Source organism: Panicum hallii, chromosome 4, assembly GCF_002211085.1.
Source record: "Panicum hallii strain FIL2 chromosome 4, PHallii_v3.1, whole genome shotgun sequence".
Lineage (NCBI taxonomy): Eukaryota > Viridiplantae > Streptophyta > Magnoliopsida > Poales > Poaceae > Panicum > Panicum hallii.
Genome location: NC_038045.1, coordinates 1,367,003 through 1,383,521, shown reverse-complemented (window position 1 = coordinate 1,383,521; position 16,519 = coordinate 1,367,003). Strand labels below are relative to the sequence as shown.

The 16,519-nt window shown below is 47.5% G+C and overlaps 4 protein-coding genes across 19 annotated transcripts; 3 read left to right on the top strand and 1 right to left on the bottom strand.

Annotated features, from left to right (window-relative positions):
- The first annotated feature begins 782 nt into the window (after positions 1–782).
- Positions 783–3,380, top strand: LOC112889447 (putative tRNA (cytidine(32)/guanosine(34)-2'-O)-methyltransferase). Of its 3 annotated transcripts, none has more exons than XR_003228103.1 (11): positions 784–941; positions 1,030–1,123; positions 1,237–1,286; positions 1,369–1,418; positions 1,527–1,635; positions 1,702–1,762; positions 1,856–1,908; positions 2,205–2,266; positions 2,378–2,441; positions 2,669–2,776; positions 2,859–2,974. XR_003228103.1 is itself a non-coding variant. In XM_025956092.1 (11 exons), the coding sequence occupies exons 1-11, from the start codon at positions 915–917 to the stop codon at positions 3,101–3,103; spliced, it is 954 nt and encodes a 317-aa protein (XP_025811877.1). In that variant the 5' UTR covers positions 788–914; the 3' UTR covers positions 3,104–3,380. The 3 variants fall into 3 exon arrangements, 2 of the variants coding, with proteins under 2 accessions (XP_025811878.1, XP_025811877.1); XM_025956092.1 differs by having other exon boundaries at positions 788–941; positions 2,174–2,266; positions 2,859–3,380; XM_025956093.1 differs by lacking the exons at positions 2,378–2,441; positions 2,859–2,974 and having other exon boundaries at positions 783–941; positions 2,174–2,266; positions 2,669–2,740.
- Positions 3,381–4,176: 796 nt separating this feature from the next.
- On the top strand, positions 4,177–6,965 carry LOC112888776 (glycosyltransferase family 64 protein C4). Of its 2 annotated transcripts, none has more exons than XM_025955101.1 (5): positions 4,177–4,690; positions 4,780–5,155; positions 5,346–5,509; positions 5,639–5,709; positions 6,486–6,965. In XM_025955101.1, the coding sequence occupies exons 1-5, from the start codon at positions 4,419–4,421 to the stop codon at positions 6,572–6,574; spliced, it is 972 nt and encodes a 323-aa protein (XP_025810886.1). In that variant the 5' UTR covers positions 4,177–4,418; the 3' UTR covers positions 6,575–6,965. The 2 variants fall into 2 exon arrangements, with proteins under 2 accessions (XP_025810886.1, XP_025810885.1); XM_025955100.1 differs by having other exon boundaries at positions 4,178–4,690; positions 6,533–6,965.
- A 144-nt stretch (positions 6,966–7,109) lies between these two features.
- LOC112888777 (thylakoid lumenal 16.5 kDa protein, chloroplastic) lies at positions 7,110–8,682 on the top strand. Its single transcript, XM_025955102.1, has 4 exons — positions 7,110–7,628; positions 7,771–7,910; positions 8,023–8,095; positions 8,302–8,682. The coding sequence occupies exons 1-4, from the start codon at positions 7,253–7,255 to the stop codon at positions 8,409–8,411; spliced, it is 699 nt and encodes a 232-aa protein (XP_025810887.1). The 5' UTR covers positions 7,110–7,252; the 3' UTR covers positions 8,412–8,682.
- A 224-nt stretch (positions 8,683–8,906) lies between these two features.
- LOC112888775 (pentatricopeptide repeat-containing protein At3g03580-like) lies at positions 8,907–16,262 on the bottom strand. Of its 13 annotated transcripts, XM_025955099.1 has the most exons (10): positions 15,431–15,568; positions 13,113–15,330; positions 12,718–13,002; positions 12,175–12,584; positions 11,981–12,077; positions 11,400–11,505; positions 10,478–10,660; positions 9,716–10,198; positions 9,542–9,607; positions 8,907–9,205 (listed from the first exon to the last, which is right to left on the bottom strand). In XM_025955099.1, the coding sequence occupies exons 5-10, from the start codon at positions 12,005–12,007 to the stop codon at positions 9,201–9,203; spliced, it is 870 nt and encodes a 289-aa protein (XP_025810884.1). In that variant the 5' UTR covers positions 12,008–12,077; positions 12,175–12,584; positions 12,718–13,002; positions 13,113–15,330; positions 15,431–15,568; the 3' UTR covers positions 8,907–9,200. The 13 variants fall into 13 exon arrangements, 2 of the variants coding, with proteins under 2 accessions (XP_025810884.1, XP_025810883.1); XR_003227923.1 differs by lacking the exons at positions 8,907–9,205; positions 9,542–9,607; positions 9,716–10,198; positions 10,478–10,660; positions 11,400–11,505 and adding an exon at positions 16,020–16,262 and having other exon boundaries at positions 12,021–12,584; positions 13,113–13,143; positions 13,219–15,330; positions 15,431–15,809; XR_003227925.1 differs by lacking the exons at positions 8,907–9,205; positions 9,542–9,607; positions 9,716–10,198; positions 10,478–10,660; positions 11,400–11,505 and adding an exon at positions 16,020–16,262 and having other exon boundaries at positions 12,021–12,584; positions 12,718–12,999; positions 13,113–13,143; positions 13,219–15,330; positions 15,431–15,809.
- Positions 16,263–16,519: the final 257 nt, after the last annotated feature.

Genomic DNA, 16,519 nt, shown 5'->3' with positions numbered 1-16,519 from the left:
TTCTTGGGAATTCGGATTGGGTCCCACCCCCCAGGTGGATCGGTCCACGCGGCTCCCTCGGGAGTACAGCACTAGAATGGAAAGCGTTTTAATTTTATTCTGAACCAGTCAAAAAAATTTAATTCTTGGTTTTGGACAGCTTTTTTTTTAAAAAAATATTTTTTGAATTAGTTTCGTTGAACCCACATAAAATGTTTCTTGATAGCGCATTTATTTAATATTGTATATGTTAGTATACGTCATATATATCTCTAATGGCAGCTCGTGCACCCGGTGGCCACTCTCTGTAAAAAAAAAAGGTGGATGCATATGGAAGATATCATGGCCCCTTGTAGCTAGCTACAAAGATGTGGCAGAAGCATAGCTTAAAGATCTAGCTATTACAGTCTGAGAATTGATACCTTCGCTCCTCTGGGTCATCTATGAAAACCTTGTTCGAGTTCTGCACGGTCTCTGCAGATTTCTTGAACCCGTTGAGCTACCCTGCATGCATCGTCTGAACTCTGAAGAGGGGAGCGACGAGGGATTGCCGGATCGGCGGCTTGCGTGCAGTGCAGGCCGGGAGCGCGCGTCGCGTCGTCGCTCCTCAGGAAGCTTGGACCATGTGACGGACCAGGCCTACTAAGGCCTCATTTTGAAGCCCGTTGGTGTAGTGGAGCCCAAACCTCGCCACCCTTGGAACCAGGCCCACTCGGGGAGAGCTCTCTCTCTCCCCTGCGGGCCCAAGACGTACTATGCAGTTTAATTCACCACATAGGCCCACGGCCCAGAACATAGAACCCCCGTCCGCCTCGACTCGCTCCGCTCGCCCGTTGCCCGCCGCCCCTTCCTCCGTCGCCGCCGCCATCTCCGAACAAGACCGCTCCGCGCCGCGCCTTCCTGCTCCCGGCCCGCCTCGTCGTCGCCAACTCGCCATGGGCAAGGCCTCCAAGGACAAGAGGGTACGATTCCTCCGCCTCTCCGCCCCCCTGCACTTCCTCCTCCGCTTTGCCTCGAGGCTTCTCACCGGGCTGCGCGCCGGCTGCTCAGGACATCTACTACCGGAAGGCCAAGGAGGAAGGATGGAGAGCTCGCAGCGCCTTCAAGCTCCTCCAGATAGACCAGGAGTTCAACATCTTCCAAGGTATCAGCTTGAACTACCTGCTTGCTCACCGTGTTGCTGTAGTAGCCTTATCTCGCACCATGAACGAACAGTAGGGAGCTGATGAAAAACACCTTTTTTGGGGGGCTTATTAGGAGTGAAGCGTGTGGTTGATCTGTGTGCTGCTCCTGGAAGCTGGAGCCAGGTATCCTTGTGCCCGTGCCCAGTAGCCCATCCGTACCGAAGTTCGTTTGTCTGGTTGCTTGATTTGCTATTGGCACTTGTAGGTTTTGAGCCGCAACCTGTATGTACCAGCAAAACAGTCCCCTGATTGCAAGTAAGTATATGTGCCAAATGTGCCACTCTCTGTTCGTGTGTAATTGGTTTGGTTGTGGGTATCTGATGGCTTTTTGCTCTCCTTGTTTCTGATGTGTTGTGCTACTAGGGAAGGGGACCTTCCTCTCATTGTTGCAATCGACTTGCAACCGATGGCCCCAATAGAAGGTGTTATACAAGTGCAGGGAGACATCACTAATGCCCGGACGGCCGAAGTGGTGAGTTGGACCGGGAGCATAAATTTCTCTTTGCTGCGAGCTTAGCTCATGTGAGTGTTTTGCTAGGTTATTAGACATTTTGATGGATGCAAAGCAGATTTGGTTGTTTGCGATGGTGCTCCTGATGGTATGATAAGAACTCGATAGAGCTGATCCTTAACTATAATCCGTTTGATTTACATTTAATATTACATGCTTGTGGTTCTTTGGATGATTACAGTTACTGGCCTTCATGATATGGACGAATTTGTTCAGTCCCAGCTTATACTTGCGGTTAGTTCTTATTTGTTTCTCTGTCTACATCCAGTTCAAATGAGCACGTTCTTTTATCAACAAATTGCAATATTCATAGGATGGATATCAGATAAATATTGACTTCAGGTTTATTAGATTATGTAGCATGTTCATCAATCAGCTTTCTTGCTCAACCTGTGGAGAACACACTGCTCTTTATGTTGCACAAGCTTATTTCAGTTGTGTCATGCTATGTCTTCAGTTCGAGTTTCTCTAGTTTATTCTTGTACCACCTTTCATTTAGGCGCTTACAATTGTGACTCATGTACTCAAAGTTGGTGGAAAATTTGTTGCGAAGATCTTTCGGGGTAAAGATACAAGTCTCTTGTACTGCCAGGTGATTTGCACTTCTGTTTAGCTATATAATTCACTAATGTACTGTAAAACTCTCTCTGTTTTCTATTGACACTTCTGTTGTGTACTTGTCACTATCTTGTGCTTTATGCAGCTAAAATTGTTCTTCTCACAAGTTACATTTGCGAAGCCTAAAAGTAGCCGGAACTCAAGCATTGGTAAGTCTTTATACACATGTGCTCCTTGTATGCTTATCTAGCTTCAATGGTTCATATAGTTTATGGTTCTAAATTCTGAAATTGTTGTTGGTTGTGGGGCATTTGGGAGATTACCATTAGACATCCTATTCCCAATGTAGTAAGGATGCATATGCCTCTGTTTCTTGTTGATGGAAAATGTTTGTGTGGTCTTATACATCTACTTGTCCTTGTCATTTGTCAAACAGAGGCGTTTGCAGTTTGTGAGAATTATTCACCTCCTGAAGGGTTTAAGGAGGAAGATCTTTACCACCTGCTAGAAAAAGTGGGGACTCCTTCAGGAGCTGGCGATTTAGGTAAGGGCTACAAATTATTATACAACACTCTGCTCTCCCAACTGGCTCAGGTCATGGTACAGAGGCATACTCTCATGTGCAGATTGCAGAAGCGGATGGCTCGAGGGACCTAACAAGGTCTACATTCCATTTCTGGCCTGCGGGGATCTCAGCGGTTACGACTCGGACCGATCATACCCGCTCCCGAGCATAGAAGGCGGCTCCTACAGGAGCTTGGATCCGGTCCAGCCTCCCATTGCCCCGCCTTACAAAACCGCCTTGGAGATGAAGAAGGCTTCCAGCCACGGTGCTAGTGTAGATACCATCAGACCATCTGCGAACTCTTGAATTGTGATGTGGATGCAGGAATTGAGATACCATCAGACCATCTGTTTTCATGCAACCACCGTGTTACATGGTGTAGGAATTGAGACACTGTCTGGCTATGATGTTGCCCAACACTGCTAGTGTAGAAAATGATGAGGTGAAACTTGCGCTGGATCCTGGATTTTGGCTACTCCGAACCTGATCTGAGAAAATTTAGAATCCAAATGCTTACAAGTAATTTTAACCTGTGGCTCTGTGCAATATGTACCTGATCAGAATATCAATTATCTTGAGATCATACTTGTGTCCTTGTTTACCTCTGCTGCTGCTACTCTGCTGGATGGAACCGTATTCTGTTTCTGCATAGGGTTGACAAGCTGTTTAAAGTAGTAAGTTGGAGGTGGGTCTCAAGGAAAACCTTGAAGGTGGCAGGCAGCGCCATCCGCTGTCCCTGTTGATGGTAGCCATCCGAATCGACAAGCCCTAGGTCTTGTTGGTAGCACAGCGTTCTGGAGAAACGAAAGACTGCTACTACCCGCAAGGGATGGCAGTTCACCGGCGGGTCGCCGTTGAGTGAGGAGACGGGCAGCTGCAGGAAAATTGCCCTTCGTGCATCGACGATGAATGAGATGGAAAGAGTTCTGGCATCCAGACGGTGTCCCGAAAGCTTGTCTGGCTTTGTACAGCGATCAGTCTGATTCAGATGCGTGCCAACTCAAGTGCCCAATCAAAAGACTCCCTATATGAATCCGATTGGCACCAAAGGTGTGAAGCTCAGAAGAGAGGGCGACTTTGTGATGATCGTCAATTCGAAGGTCCCGTCCAAGACGCATCAATCTTTACCGTATCCATCGGAGATTGTTCAGTACCCGTCACCGTTCCAACGAAACATCTGCAGCTCACTGCCCGTCCTTCCAGGCTTCCAGCAGTCACCAGTCGCCGCTCCAGCCCCGGGCTTCCCAGTCGCCACCGGGCCGGAGCACCACGGCGTGTCCGCGTTGGCGCACCGCACCAAGATAAAGGCAGCCGCTTGCTTGGCTGGCTAGCCGATAGCCCAGGCAGGTGCCTTCTCGCTGCCAACCTCCACTTTCACTTCCAGAAGCAGAGAGGGCCACCGCGAGAGATCTCACGATCCCTGCGACCCTGCCCAGCACCCCGCGCCGTGCTAGCTGCTCGTGCCCGCGTACTCCCACTCAGACCCGAAACCCGTTGGCCGTAGCCGCGCCACCCCGGCACCGCACCCAATCGGGGGACGCCACGCCGCTTGCTCTCCTCGCCGCGCGCCGCCACCTCGAATCAGTGCACCTCTGTTGCTGCGCGCGAGGTGTGCTAGCCCATGCCCCGGATGACCAAGTTGCTGCTCCAGCTTCAGGCGGCGGCGGACAGGAGGCACGGCCACGGCGGCGGCCTCGGCCTCGGCTTCGGCCCGGGGCCCGGCCGCCGCCACCCGCTCACGCCCCGCCACGCGTCCGCCGCCGGCAGATTCGCCCCGGCATGCCTCGCCCTCTGCCTCCTCGCCCTCGCCGCGGCGGCCACCACTCTCGCGGTCGCGCTCACGCTGCACCGCCAAGGCCCCGACCCCGCCGCCGGCCCCGGCGGCTCGCCGCGGTAAGCGTCCATTCCCGACCGGCCATCCCCCTGCTGCTCCCCATGCTAGTCACTCACCCACTCGCGCCCTCCAACGTGGCTGCCTGCAGCGGCTTCTCGGTGGTGATCAACACGTGGCGGCGCCACGCGCTCCTGCGGAGGTCCGTCGCGCACTACGCCGCCTGCGCGGGCGTCGAGGCCGTCCACGTCGTGTGGAGCGAGCCGCGGCCGCCGCCGGAGCCCCTGCGCCGGGGCGTCCTCATCAACGGCACCCGGCGCGGCACCGTGCGGTTCGAAATCAACGAGGCCGACAGCCTCAACAACAGGTTCAGGCCCATCCGGGGGCTCGCCACGGACGCCGTCTTCTCCGTCGACGACGACCTCATCATCCCGTGCTCCACGCTGCGCTTCGCCTTTGACGTGTGGCAAAGCGCGCCCTCTGCAATGGTCGGCTTCGTGCCGCGGATGCACTGGCTTGCCGACCCGGTACGAATCAGTTGGTGCAATTCGTAACAATCAGTACTGGATTTGTTTGATTGGAAGTAGGAGTATCTACTTGGAGGTCTGCATTCAAATTTGAATTTTTCCTTTCACCCAACATTAAACAAAGTTGAATTTTACATGCACATATGGAAGAATATGTTGATTTTCTTATTTCGGGTTGTTGCTTGTGTAGAGAGGCAGTACAAAGGAATACCGATATGGAAGCTGGTGGTCAGTTTGGTGGACAGGCACATACAGCATGGTTCTTTCGAAAGCGAGTTTCTTCCACAGGCAGTACTTGGATCTGTATACTAACCAAATGCTACCGTCAATTCGCAATTATGTGAATGAAAATAGGTGCAATTCTTACCTTACTGCTTCACCAGTGTCAATAGAAAATTATCTTCAGTTATGTTATGGTGCTGTATGATTGGATTATGTACTACTCCATGGATCTAATCTTTTCAGTACGCTAACACTTGGCAGGAATTGTGAGGATATTGCAATGTCTTTTCTTGTTGCAAATGCTACTGGAGCTCCACCAATATGGGTACAAGGTGAGTGAGCACCCTTCTGAATAAGTAAAGTTCTTGCGCATCATCTTTCGAGAAACTCATACACACTAATTTAGTTCAATTAGTTCACTTGCTGCATCGAGAAATTTCATCTTTTGGGTACGGGTTTCACTCAATGGCAGCAAGATGACATCTGATAGCACCAATAGTCAAAATATCTTTATATAGTCTGTGTTGGCCTTTTTTTTGTTTGCCCGTGCAGTTTATCAGCTACTATAGGGTCTGGGGACCTTATCCCTTGTTTAGATGCATAGGGTGATAGGGAACATAACCTTCCATGCTCTAATACTTACATCTAGGAGAGTATGCAATTTTTATATTGTTTGATCACATGAGTCATTACCTGGCTGTATTGTAACTTAACAATAGATCAAGCCACTTTCAGTTTCATAATTTCCTGAACCATCTAGCCTTCTAGCAGCAAGTTGCTGTAGCTTGTCTGAGACTTCACTGGCGTTTTTCTGCTTGGCCGTTACTCCTAGTGTTACTTGAACTGGGAAGAACTTTGCATAGCAATTGAATAATAATCTGTTGAAAGAAACCGAAAAGGATTAGTTTGGCATCAATATAGAAACACAAAGTAGCTAGCCACAGAAACATGAGATGTTGAGGTGTGCGTGCGCCCCTTTCAGCCCGCTGTAAGAAACTCTATTCTATTTTCTTCTTAATGCAATGATACGCAGCTCTCCTGCGTATTCTCGAAAAAAAGGAACATGAGATGGCTGATATGCTGTCCTTCCTGTCATTGGTCTCATCAGGACTCAGGAGCCTCTTGCTCACATTCGTGCCCTTGTTATTACCCCAGGAAGGATATTTGAGATTGGATCGGGCGGCATCAGCAGTTTGAAGGGCCATGGTTTGCAGAGATCCAGATGCCTCAACACATTTGCTGCCATGTATGGCCATATGCCTTTGGTAGTCACCACAGTCAAGGCTGTTGACAGCCGCAGGAGCTGGTTCTGGTGACATGCCTCTTGTTTGGCCCTGTTATCTCCTTTTTGTTTCATTTTTAATTTTCCTTAGGTGCTGCCTAGCCATATTACAAGGTAGTGTGTTTGTGCATAATTCATCAGCACCTAAGAACACAGGTTGGGTTGTACACGCTGAAGGTAAAACACAGTGACCACATTCAAATTCACATTATTTGATGGAGTTAGTTACTAGTATCCAGTAATCTTTGTGAAAGGAGATTGTTCATGGTCATGGATGTGACAGTAATTAATTCACTGCTTTTTTTCTGGAGGTGATGTTGTGCCACTGCCAACTGGCAACTGGCAAGAGCCTGTTGCCTTTTTTCTGGAGGTGTTCTGTGCTTACCACTAGACTAACCAAGCTAACACATGTGTGGTTGTGACGGCCGAAGGAAGATAGCGAGGATAAGGGGACTCTTCCATTGGGCCAGTCGTGCATGTTTCATTCGTGTTCTGTCCCAAACCTCTAGTACCTGCTTCTTTCTTTCCTCTTCCTCTTGCCTCTGCTGCTTCCTGGGAGAGAACAAGAAGAGGTTCTCTTGACACGATCGCCAATGGTGGCCATTGCTACCGAGGCATGGGCGCTTGCCGGATGCAGCGCGGCGTCGAAGGCGGCGGCGCAGGAGTTGCCGGTGCAGCAGCTCCCTCCTGCGGCAGCAAACGGGGCCAAGAAAGCTGTGTCGTTCGTCAGCAGCAGCAGCGGAGGCCAGGGCCGGCGTGAGGCCGTCGTCGTCGGCCGGCGGAGCGGCCTGGCGTCATGCGTGCTCGCCGCCCTCGCGGCCTCGTTCTCCCCGCTCGCCGCCGACCGGCCCGCGCGGGCCATGGTTCTTGAGGCCGACGACGACATCGAGCTGCTGGAGCGCGTGAAGGAGGACAGGAAGAAGCGGCTGGAGAAGCAAGGGATCATCAGCTCCTCAGGCACCGAGACTGGTCAGTCAGTCAGTCAGTCAGTCAGTCAGTCAATTCACCTGCACTTCATCTCATACAGTTGTTTCTTTTCCATTAGAAAGATGGATCAAATCTCTGAAACTTTGCAATAGTAGTAATGCTGTAATTTGACTACAAACCACAGGGTATTTGCAGGACCTCATCTACAAGTTGAGCAAAGTTGGGCAGGCCATTGACAAGGACGATCTTCCTGCCGCGAGCAGTGTCCTGGGTCCAAGTCCAGATACCCAGTGGGTGCAGAACATCAATGCAGCTTTCTCCAAGGTTAGTCAGCCCATCCATCCTGATTTGCTTCTCTCTTAGTGGAGACTGTTGTTTCATTCTCTTCTCAACCTGTACATTTCTTCACCTGTTTCGATCACTCTTTATTATACAGTTCAGCTCAAGCCCGGAGGAGAGGAGCGTGGTTGATAGCTTCAACTCCTCCTTGGCCTCATTGTTCAAATCAGGTACATGAACTGTCTATGATCTGTAGGTCTACTTCTAGATCTTTATCTGAACTTTTATTTCCTGAAACATACTTGAACATTCATCTTCAAGGGATCCATGCTTTTTGTGCCGGCATGAATCTTAAATGTAGAACTTTGAATTGAATAATTTTTTCCCTTATCGGAAAAAATGAATCTGAAATGTCCCATGTACCCTCTCCTTGCAGTGAACAAGCTTGACGCTGAATCCTCCAAGTCGGCGTTTGTGTCGTCAGCGACAGCGTTGGAGAAATGGATAGCGTTAGCCGGACTGAGTGGCCAGCTCAAAGGCTTCTGATACGCAAGACGTACTGATCCGGCACTTGTGAATCTTCTAAAGAGGGTACCGTAAATCCGTAACCAATAACTGAGTTCATTCAGACAAGCATGCGAGAAGAATGGCTACTGCTTCTGTTCGTGGAGAACAGCAACATTCTCATCAAGAAATTGGAATTATTTGCGATGTATTGTCACGGTAATAGGAAATGAAGCAAAAGTTGCTTTTGTTTGGTTTCTAGTCTTTGTTTTACAAATTCCAAGCAGCTGATGGGCAGTTTTTATCCTCGAAATTGGGGCGTGTCAAGAGAGTTTGAGGTGTGTTTTCATACTGATACTGACCAGTGTATGAAACATCAAGCAGTATTTTTTTTTCAGTTTTCACCAATCACCCCATGCCAAGTCAGATAGTCAGGGAACCTTGCACATAGCTAGCTACCACAAATCACAGGCTAAACCCTGATTCGAGAAGGAGCTACATAAATAACAATTTTGCTGTGCAAGACAAACAAGACCATTACCCAATAAAATGCTGATGCAGGCACCGCTGCGCCTAACCATTATATTACAGAAAGCAGAACAGTGTACACAGCAGTACAACACCACAACGACACCATCAGAAAGCGTACTGGAAGACCGACTCAGTATGCCCTATGATGAGGGAGACAGTCAATCCTATCACAATATAAGATGAGATTATGAGAAACTAGAAAAGAGACAGCTAACTCAAAAGATCCTCAAGTTCCCGTCAATGCAGATTTGCCTGCCCATAAGAGTATGTACAAATGGTCGGTGCACTGTGCATGACTGATCAACCTGCAGAGGAAAAGAACAGTAAATACCAGAATGCATGTTGGTCCCCCCGACAAAAAAGAAAAGTGTGTTTGTCCACAACAGAAGAAACCACTAAGAGAGAAAGCAACTCAAATTAAGAGAAGATTCCCTAAAATACTAGATCGACTAAATTATTGGCGTAAACAACTACTCCCACTCAAGCAGACACTAATAAACATAAACTAACTATATTTGCTAGTCCAATAAATGCATGAAAATCATTTTCTATAGGGACAGTAAACAACAGAGACAACAGTACATGTTGTATCCATGGGGTGGTTATGGAAAAAAAAGGAAGTAGGATGATTCAGCAATCACCTGTATGATCTCCCCCTGTTGAATCAGAGAAGTTATTTGTTTCAGAAGTGAGGAATGTTGTCATTTCTGCAGAAAAGAAAACCCAAAACATGATGAAGCCAAAGACAGAGGTGGAAGACAAAAAAAGTAGGTACTGAGAATTAGGAAGAAATCAGCAATATTACTGGAAGGTACCTGCACTTTGGCTGAAATCCTCTGCCAGGTCTGAAAAGATGAAACTTTGGGGAATCTGGTTCAAGAAACTAAATGATGACGATTCCATATCCAAAATCGAATCATTCAGTGGTTGCCCATTCAACTCTGAGCTACTGAAGGATCCACCACCAGATGCATCACCTATTGACTGGCATGATTCCAGGAAAGTATTCCCGCAGAAAGCAAAATCAGCATTACTTGAATAGCCAGACTCTGTCTTGATTGTCGCACTCGTCCCATTGTCTGCACCAAACAGCACAGCAGTTGCATTCTGATCTGACTGCAGACTAGTTGAAGCATCTATTCCACTGTGAAGACCATGCATGTCTTTACTGGCATTGAGTAATTGATCACCAGAAGGTGTGCCATTTATTATGCCACTTGAGCTTCCATTGTGCATTATACCATCTGGCATTGCAGATCCCGGAGCAGTCTCAGGCAAAAAGCATGAATTTTGCTTTACTGAAACAAAGAAAGTAGTCATGTTAAAATGCCAGACAGTAAGAAGCTAGCAAAAGGAATTTATAGGCAAGTGAAACAAGAGCAGAAACTGGAAAGTGGCAATAGTAAGATATAGATGCCATAAGCAAAAATAGAACATCAAATTAATGAACAAAAGATTTGTTGAGCTTATAAAATGGTCAAATTACTTTGCAAAAAAACATGTATTGCTTGGGATTTTTCGAAGATTGATGAGCAATTGCTGATAAGAATCTCAAAAGCTGGAAATAGAGGTCTTACATGGGTCGGAACTAGAGCCATTAGGAAGAGACATAGAAGGGATCCCTGAAGGAAACTCTTTACTCATAATCTGGAGCTGACCCTCAAGAAGCTTGTTGAAGACCATTATTTGATTCTTAAGCATTAGCCTCATATAGTATGCCTTGAAAAACAGAGGATTCTGTTGCTCAAGTTGTCGCCAAACTGAAAAGATGACAGAAGAAAGCACCAATTAGCTAGCGACCAGAAATAAATTTCTTTAAGAACAAAACTACAAAATGCTGGGATAGAGGTAAGCATACTGGAAACTCTGAGAGAACCAGTGAAACAAATGGAATTCTGTAAGTTAATTTCACTGCAGTTTAGCTGAAGCACAGATTCAATTTCAATACAGTAAATTGCGGCGGAGGGGGGTGGGGGGGTGTAGAACTAGAACTTGGTGGCCAAGCTATCCAGTTTATCATCAAGGTAGGACAATGGATCTAAAAAAAATTCACACATGATATTTATTTAACAATGAGGCTGTAATAATTTTAAGCAGGGATGGATGGTTTTCATTATCATAATATAATAATATTAGAAGGCACCAATCAAGATTCCAATAATAAATGGTTTGCCATTGATGTTTCAATTGTATTGGATGGTAACTGCCAATGCTGTTGCTTCTAATACGTCCACTTTCCGACAAAACCATGTAACAATTAGTAAATTTGGGTAGCAGACAACAATCAATCAAGAGAAGAGAATCACAACAACGATTGCTGTTGTCGTTGTTGGTGGTGGTGGTGTTGTAAAGCATCATTTATGTAATATGAACTATCGTACGTCCATGGTTCAGAATGACAGTTTAACATTGGACTAACGTTAGATCCAGATATGCCTTTGGACCAACTTGCAAGTAAGAGAAAGGTGTCCTTTTACTGTAAAAGATAAAGAGCATTACCAAGTTCAGTAATGCCAGGATCTATCTTTGCCTGCTGAGAGAGGGCATCAATTACTTCTTTCTGGTTCATATACACCTGAAGGCAGCGCTCTATAAGAGCCTGGACCTGAACACCAGTAGTCAGCAACAAGAGTTAATGAGTTATCTTATGATCTGTCCAAGTAAATACATACAAACTTTTTTAAGTATGTGTTACATCAAGTAAGATTAAGAGCATAATTTCACAGGATACAAGATCCACGGCATGCACAAACAAATACTAGTTGCCTGTAGGCACTACAAGCGCAAAATGAATGCTGAACGCACGAGATTATCCTAGACCCTAGATGGCTGGACCCTTCGTGTTCATCTGAAACCCTAGATTGCCAATTTCAATATGAGTGCAGATACCAGCATGTTTTTCGAGAGGAACACGCACGAGTAGAGGTATCAACAATCAGCAAAGCCCCGGAGAGCAGAATCACAAAAGAAATAATTAAATCCTCATCAAGGAACGAACAGACAAGCAAAAGCATACAGATTAGGAAGGCAACAAACAAAGGCACTGAACTACTGATAAGCAACATGTCCTCGCGACAGACCTTGTGGAGTAGCTCCTCGCTCGCCATGGCTGCTGCGCCCGCTTCCTGCTCCTGCCCTAGCTCCCCCTTGTTCCCAACCGAAGCTCCTCCCCCGGCCCTACGCAGCAGAATCGGGATGGGCGACACCAATTACCCCACGGAGGCGGAGAGATTAGGGGGGATTCGAAGGAATTCGACGGACGGATCGGTCGCACCTGCCCTGCTTCGACTTCGCCGCGGAGTCTGCTCCGCGCAGAGACCAGAGAGAGCGAGGGAAGGGGAGGCGGAGGAGAAAGAGCGGCGGCCACCACCAGCAGCAGCGGCTGCAGCAGCCCGGCTCACTTGTGCCTCGTGATCAATCAATCAATCAATCCACTAGGGAGGTGAGGAGGAAGCCGAGCGCCCGAGCCAGCCTCCACTGTGGCTGCGAGTTGGGTTGGGGGAAAAGGAGGGAGGGGGTGTGCTGCGATGGTGGAGTCCCTGTTCTGGAATCTGGGGCACCATACCCACTCCCCCACCCTCATATTGGCTGGGGGAATATTTGATACTGCAGCCAGTAGTGAATCTTTTTGCACTGGGTTTCTTTTATCACTATATTATCTGTTCCTTCAGACCACCTCCCTCTCTGCCCAAAAATAAAAAAGGAATTCAGTTCAGACCAAACTCCAATCAGGGCATAAGGTTTGGATGCAACTAATAGTAGGTGGGTGAAGTATATGATATACAGAGACAGGTATATATTTATCCTGCATGCTTACTGGAACTTTTAAATAAGATAAGATACTGGGGAAGCGAAATGGAGGCACCGCAGCCAGTCAGGCAGGGGGAGGTCCTGCCAGATCTGAAACCGGGAGCGCCGTATCCCACTCCAAATCTGCAATGTTCCGGTCCAGTGCTCCCTCCATCCGTCCTATTTGCATTTTATTTTCACTTTGACTTGTACTTGTACTGCGCTCAAAACAACTCCCCTTTTGGCTTTTTCACCTTTTAGGGAACTGCACATTTGCATTTGCGTCTACACGGGCATCATCCTGGGGTTGCTGCTGCAAAATGCAAACATTCAGCGTGGCTGTGAGTGAGAACAGTGCCTGAATAAACATGTGACTATGGAAGCATTGCTCAAGATTCAGATCTGAATGCGAGGAAGGATGACCTGTAGGTTGGCAAAATGGCAATAGGACCTTCTTGTGACGTGCAGACTATCAGCTCATGCAAGTGAAACAAACAAGTAATCAGCTATGGAGTTGAACTGTTCATACCGTTTTGTACACAGATGCTAGATTCCGTGACTGATCTCAACCGAGCTGTGACCACTCTCCTTCACTTCTTGCCCACTTGCCATCGCTTTAACCCTTGAAGCATTTTCGTTGTCCCCAATCTCGTAAAAGTATTTTGATACCTGCAAGTTGGTGGCTGGATACTTTTGGCCCACATCTATCAGCATATTTGCAGCTCTCTTTCCCAGCACATTTTCACCATGTGCCCTGCAACTCTGTAGGAGCGAGCTCCATGCCTTGGTGTAGTGTCGTAGTGGAGAGTGCTCCATCATTTTCATTGCATCCTCCACAAAACCATCTCGACTGAGAAGGTTAACTATGCAAGCAAAGTGCCTTTCATCAGGATCCAGCTCACGACTTGCTCTCATGAGTTCAATCACCAGCCTTCCTTCTTCAAACAGTCCTGCCTGATCACAACCAGCAATTGCGCACAGGAAGGTAACATCGTCAGGCTTGAGGCCCCTAGAAACCATCTTATTGAACAGCTCCACTGCTTGCGCGCCATCTCCATATCGAGCACATGCAGATATTATTGAAGTGAAGCAAATGACATTCGGATCCTGCAAGCTTTCAAATATCAAGTGGGAACTGTTCATTTGACCAGCTCGAGCATATGCGCTGATCAAGGACGAGCACACAGCCATGTCTGTTTCAAAGCTCAATTTGAAGACCCAAGAGTGCAGCATTTTGCAACTGATTAAACTTAAAGAAGCTGACAAAGATATGGCCTTCATGGTTGCAGAGAGAGTTACATTATCAGGCACAATTCCCTCTACAATCATACAGTACAATACCTCCAATGCGTAGTCAAAAACCTTGCAGCGAATTGATGATGTGATGGTTGAGTTACAGCACTCCAGTGCAAGGTTTGGGATTTCATTGAAGATTGCCAAGGAACAATCAAAAGAGCAACACTTTCCATACATGTCAATGAGTGCAGTTTGCACATGCACACTACTCCAACTGAATCCAAGCTTAAGAGCAACTCCATGCATCTGAACCCCGAATCGAAGATCTCCAGTCTGACCAGATAAAGCAAAGAGCCCAACAAAGGAACGAACTGAGGGCAGCTTGCCGTGCCAAAGCATCTGTCTCAAGTAATCAGTTGCGTCCTTCATACGTCCTTTGCTTGCATAAACAGAAACAATGGAGTTCCATGAGATGACATCCTCAGAAGGGATATCATCAAGTGAATTCTTAGCATCCACCAAATCCCCAGTCGCTGAGTAAAGATCCACAAGCAAGTTTGACAAGAAAATGTTTGAAGGAACCCACCCTGCCTTCAGAACTACTCCATGAAGCTGTCTGCCTTGTTCCAGCCATTCTTCATCTTGATAGCATCCTCTCATAGCATAACAGTAGGAAAGACCATTCAACTCGAAACCCTGTCTTCTCATGTCAAGTAGGGAACAAAGGAGGTCCTCAGTCAGCTTCAGATTGCACAAGCCACCCAGAACCACATTGGACATGACTGTGCTTCGCAATGCTGTCTCATCGTACAGCAAGAGGGCAGCACAAGGCATTCCAATGCGCATATAGAGATTGACCAACGCAGACCCGATAAATGGGTTGGAGCACAGGCCCAACGCCAGCACCCGGCCATGCAGTTGCAGTCCCTCACAGCTGTTGCACGCACTGAGGATTGTAGAGAAGGTATGAGGGGTCTCTCTGAACCCCGAAGCAACCATCCACCTGTAGACTGCACGAGCTCGATCGCCAAGGCCATCCCGAATGAAACCAGTGATCATACGGTTCAAAGAAATAACATCCCGCACTGCCATCACCACAAATAGCCTGACTGCAGACTGATAAATCCACCGGAGACAGCAAGATGATGCTTGGAACTCTGGTTTTCCTTGCTGGTATGTGCAACTTGCAGGAGTGAGGTCAGTCAGGTCAGCATGCAGCTTTCCGGAATTGTCAGGTTGGTGGGGGACTTGTCCAAGCAGCAAGGATCTCTCCGATTTCCATCAGTCCACAACAAGTCCCCCAGAGAAGAAAAACAATGGAGACTGTTCTTGTCAAGCAGACTGTCATCTTAACCTGGTCGTCACTTTGGCGCTCGTTGGCCATTATCACATACTGACTGGATGACTGGCATAAAATCAGATGAAAGTGTACAGAAACTTCAGAACAGTTTGCTCAGAGTCACAAAAACAAAATCAAAACTAGGATATGGCAATCAAAGCACCACCTGTTAGTGTCATGTAACCTGGTGAAGTGTAGACTTTGGTACAGCTCACATTCTCTACTGAAGATCTGAACGACAAACTGTGACCGCCACCATCAGTTCATCACTAAGTAGTTTAGTATACAAGGACTACTTTAAAGTTGTACCATGATGATAAAAGGCCATACGTCGTATTCTAGAAAAAAGATCGCCACAAGTCCACAACTCACTGTTAGATGAATATTTCTACAGTCAGACTGAAACCAGGGCTATCTGTGAACATTTGTACATGTGGGTTGAATTGTAATTCAATTATTGCCACTATGAGTTGATCGTATTCGAGTTTGTCAAGCTTCAATAATCAATACTGATCAGTACTGCATGCAACAATTCCCCAATCCACCTAACAAGAATGTGATTTAGACATAGTGAGTTGCAGTTTCCCATTTCTTCATCACTGTCAGACCATGATACAATATTGGTACAAATAGAAGATGGAAAATCTCACATTTTCTCACTCTAAGCTTCAAAGCTGATGATAGATTTTCCATATGCACCAAATAGATTACACTGTAAAGGCTTTGAATTAATCACAGTCAAAAAGACGTCTCACCTCGGTAGGCAACAAGCCACGCAGGCAGGGGCCGCGGGGACTCCGTCTCCGTGCTTGGCTGGCAACGGCTGTCCAGCGTCGGGCGCACGGCTGCGGCAAACCACACACGCGCGGAGGCCGGAGCGCGAACACCGTAGGGCGGAAGGAGCACGCTAGCAAGCGGCAGGTCGCAGGGGAGGTCTGGGCGGGCGGTCGCCGGGGCGGGCGAGCAGCGGGGGGCGGCTACGATTCGGCCGTTTGGCCTTTCCCCCTTAACTGCCCGACAAAGAAGATGCCCCAGATGTCCAGATTGACTGAGCTGGGCCGTTAAGCAGTTTACACGGCCACCCACCCTCTCGTTGTGGCCTTTTTTTGTCTGTCTGTAACTGGGCAAGTCACTGCTCACAAGCCGCAGAACTGCTGTGCTGGAAATAATGCCGTAGCGTCATGCTGAACTACTGAAGAATCACATGAATCCAGACATTCAGTTTCATCGCTTTGAAACTGTTAGATATATATGT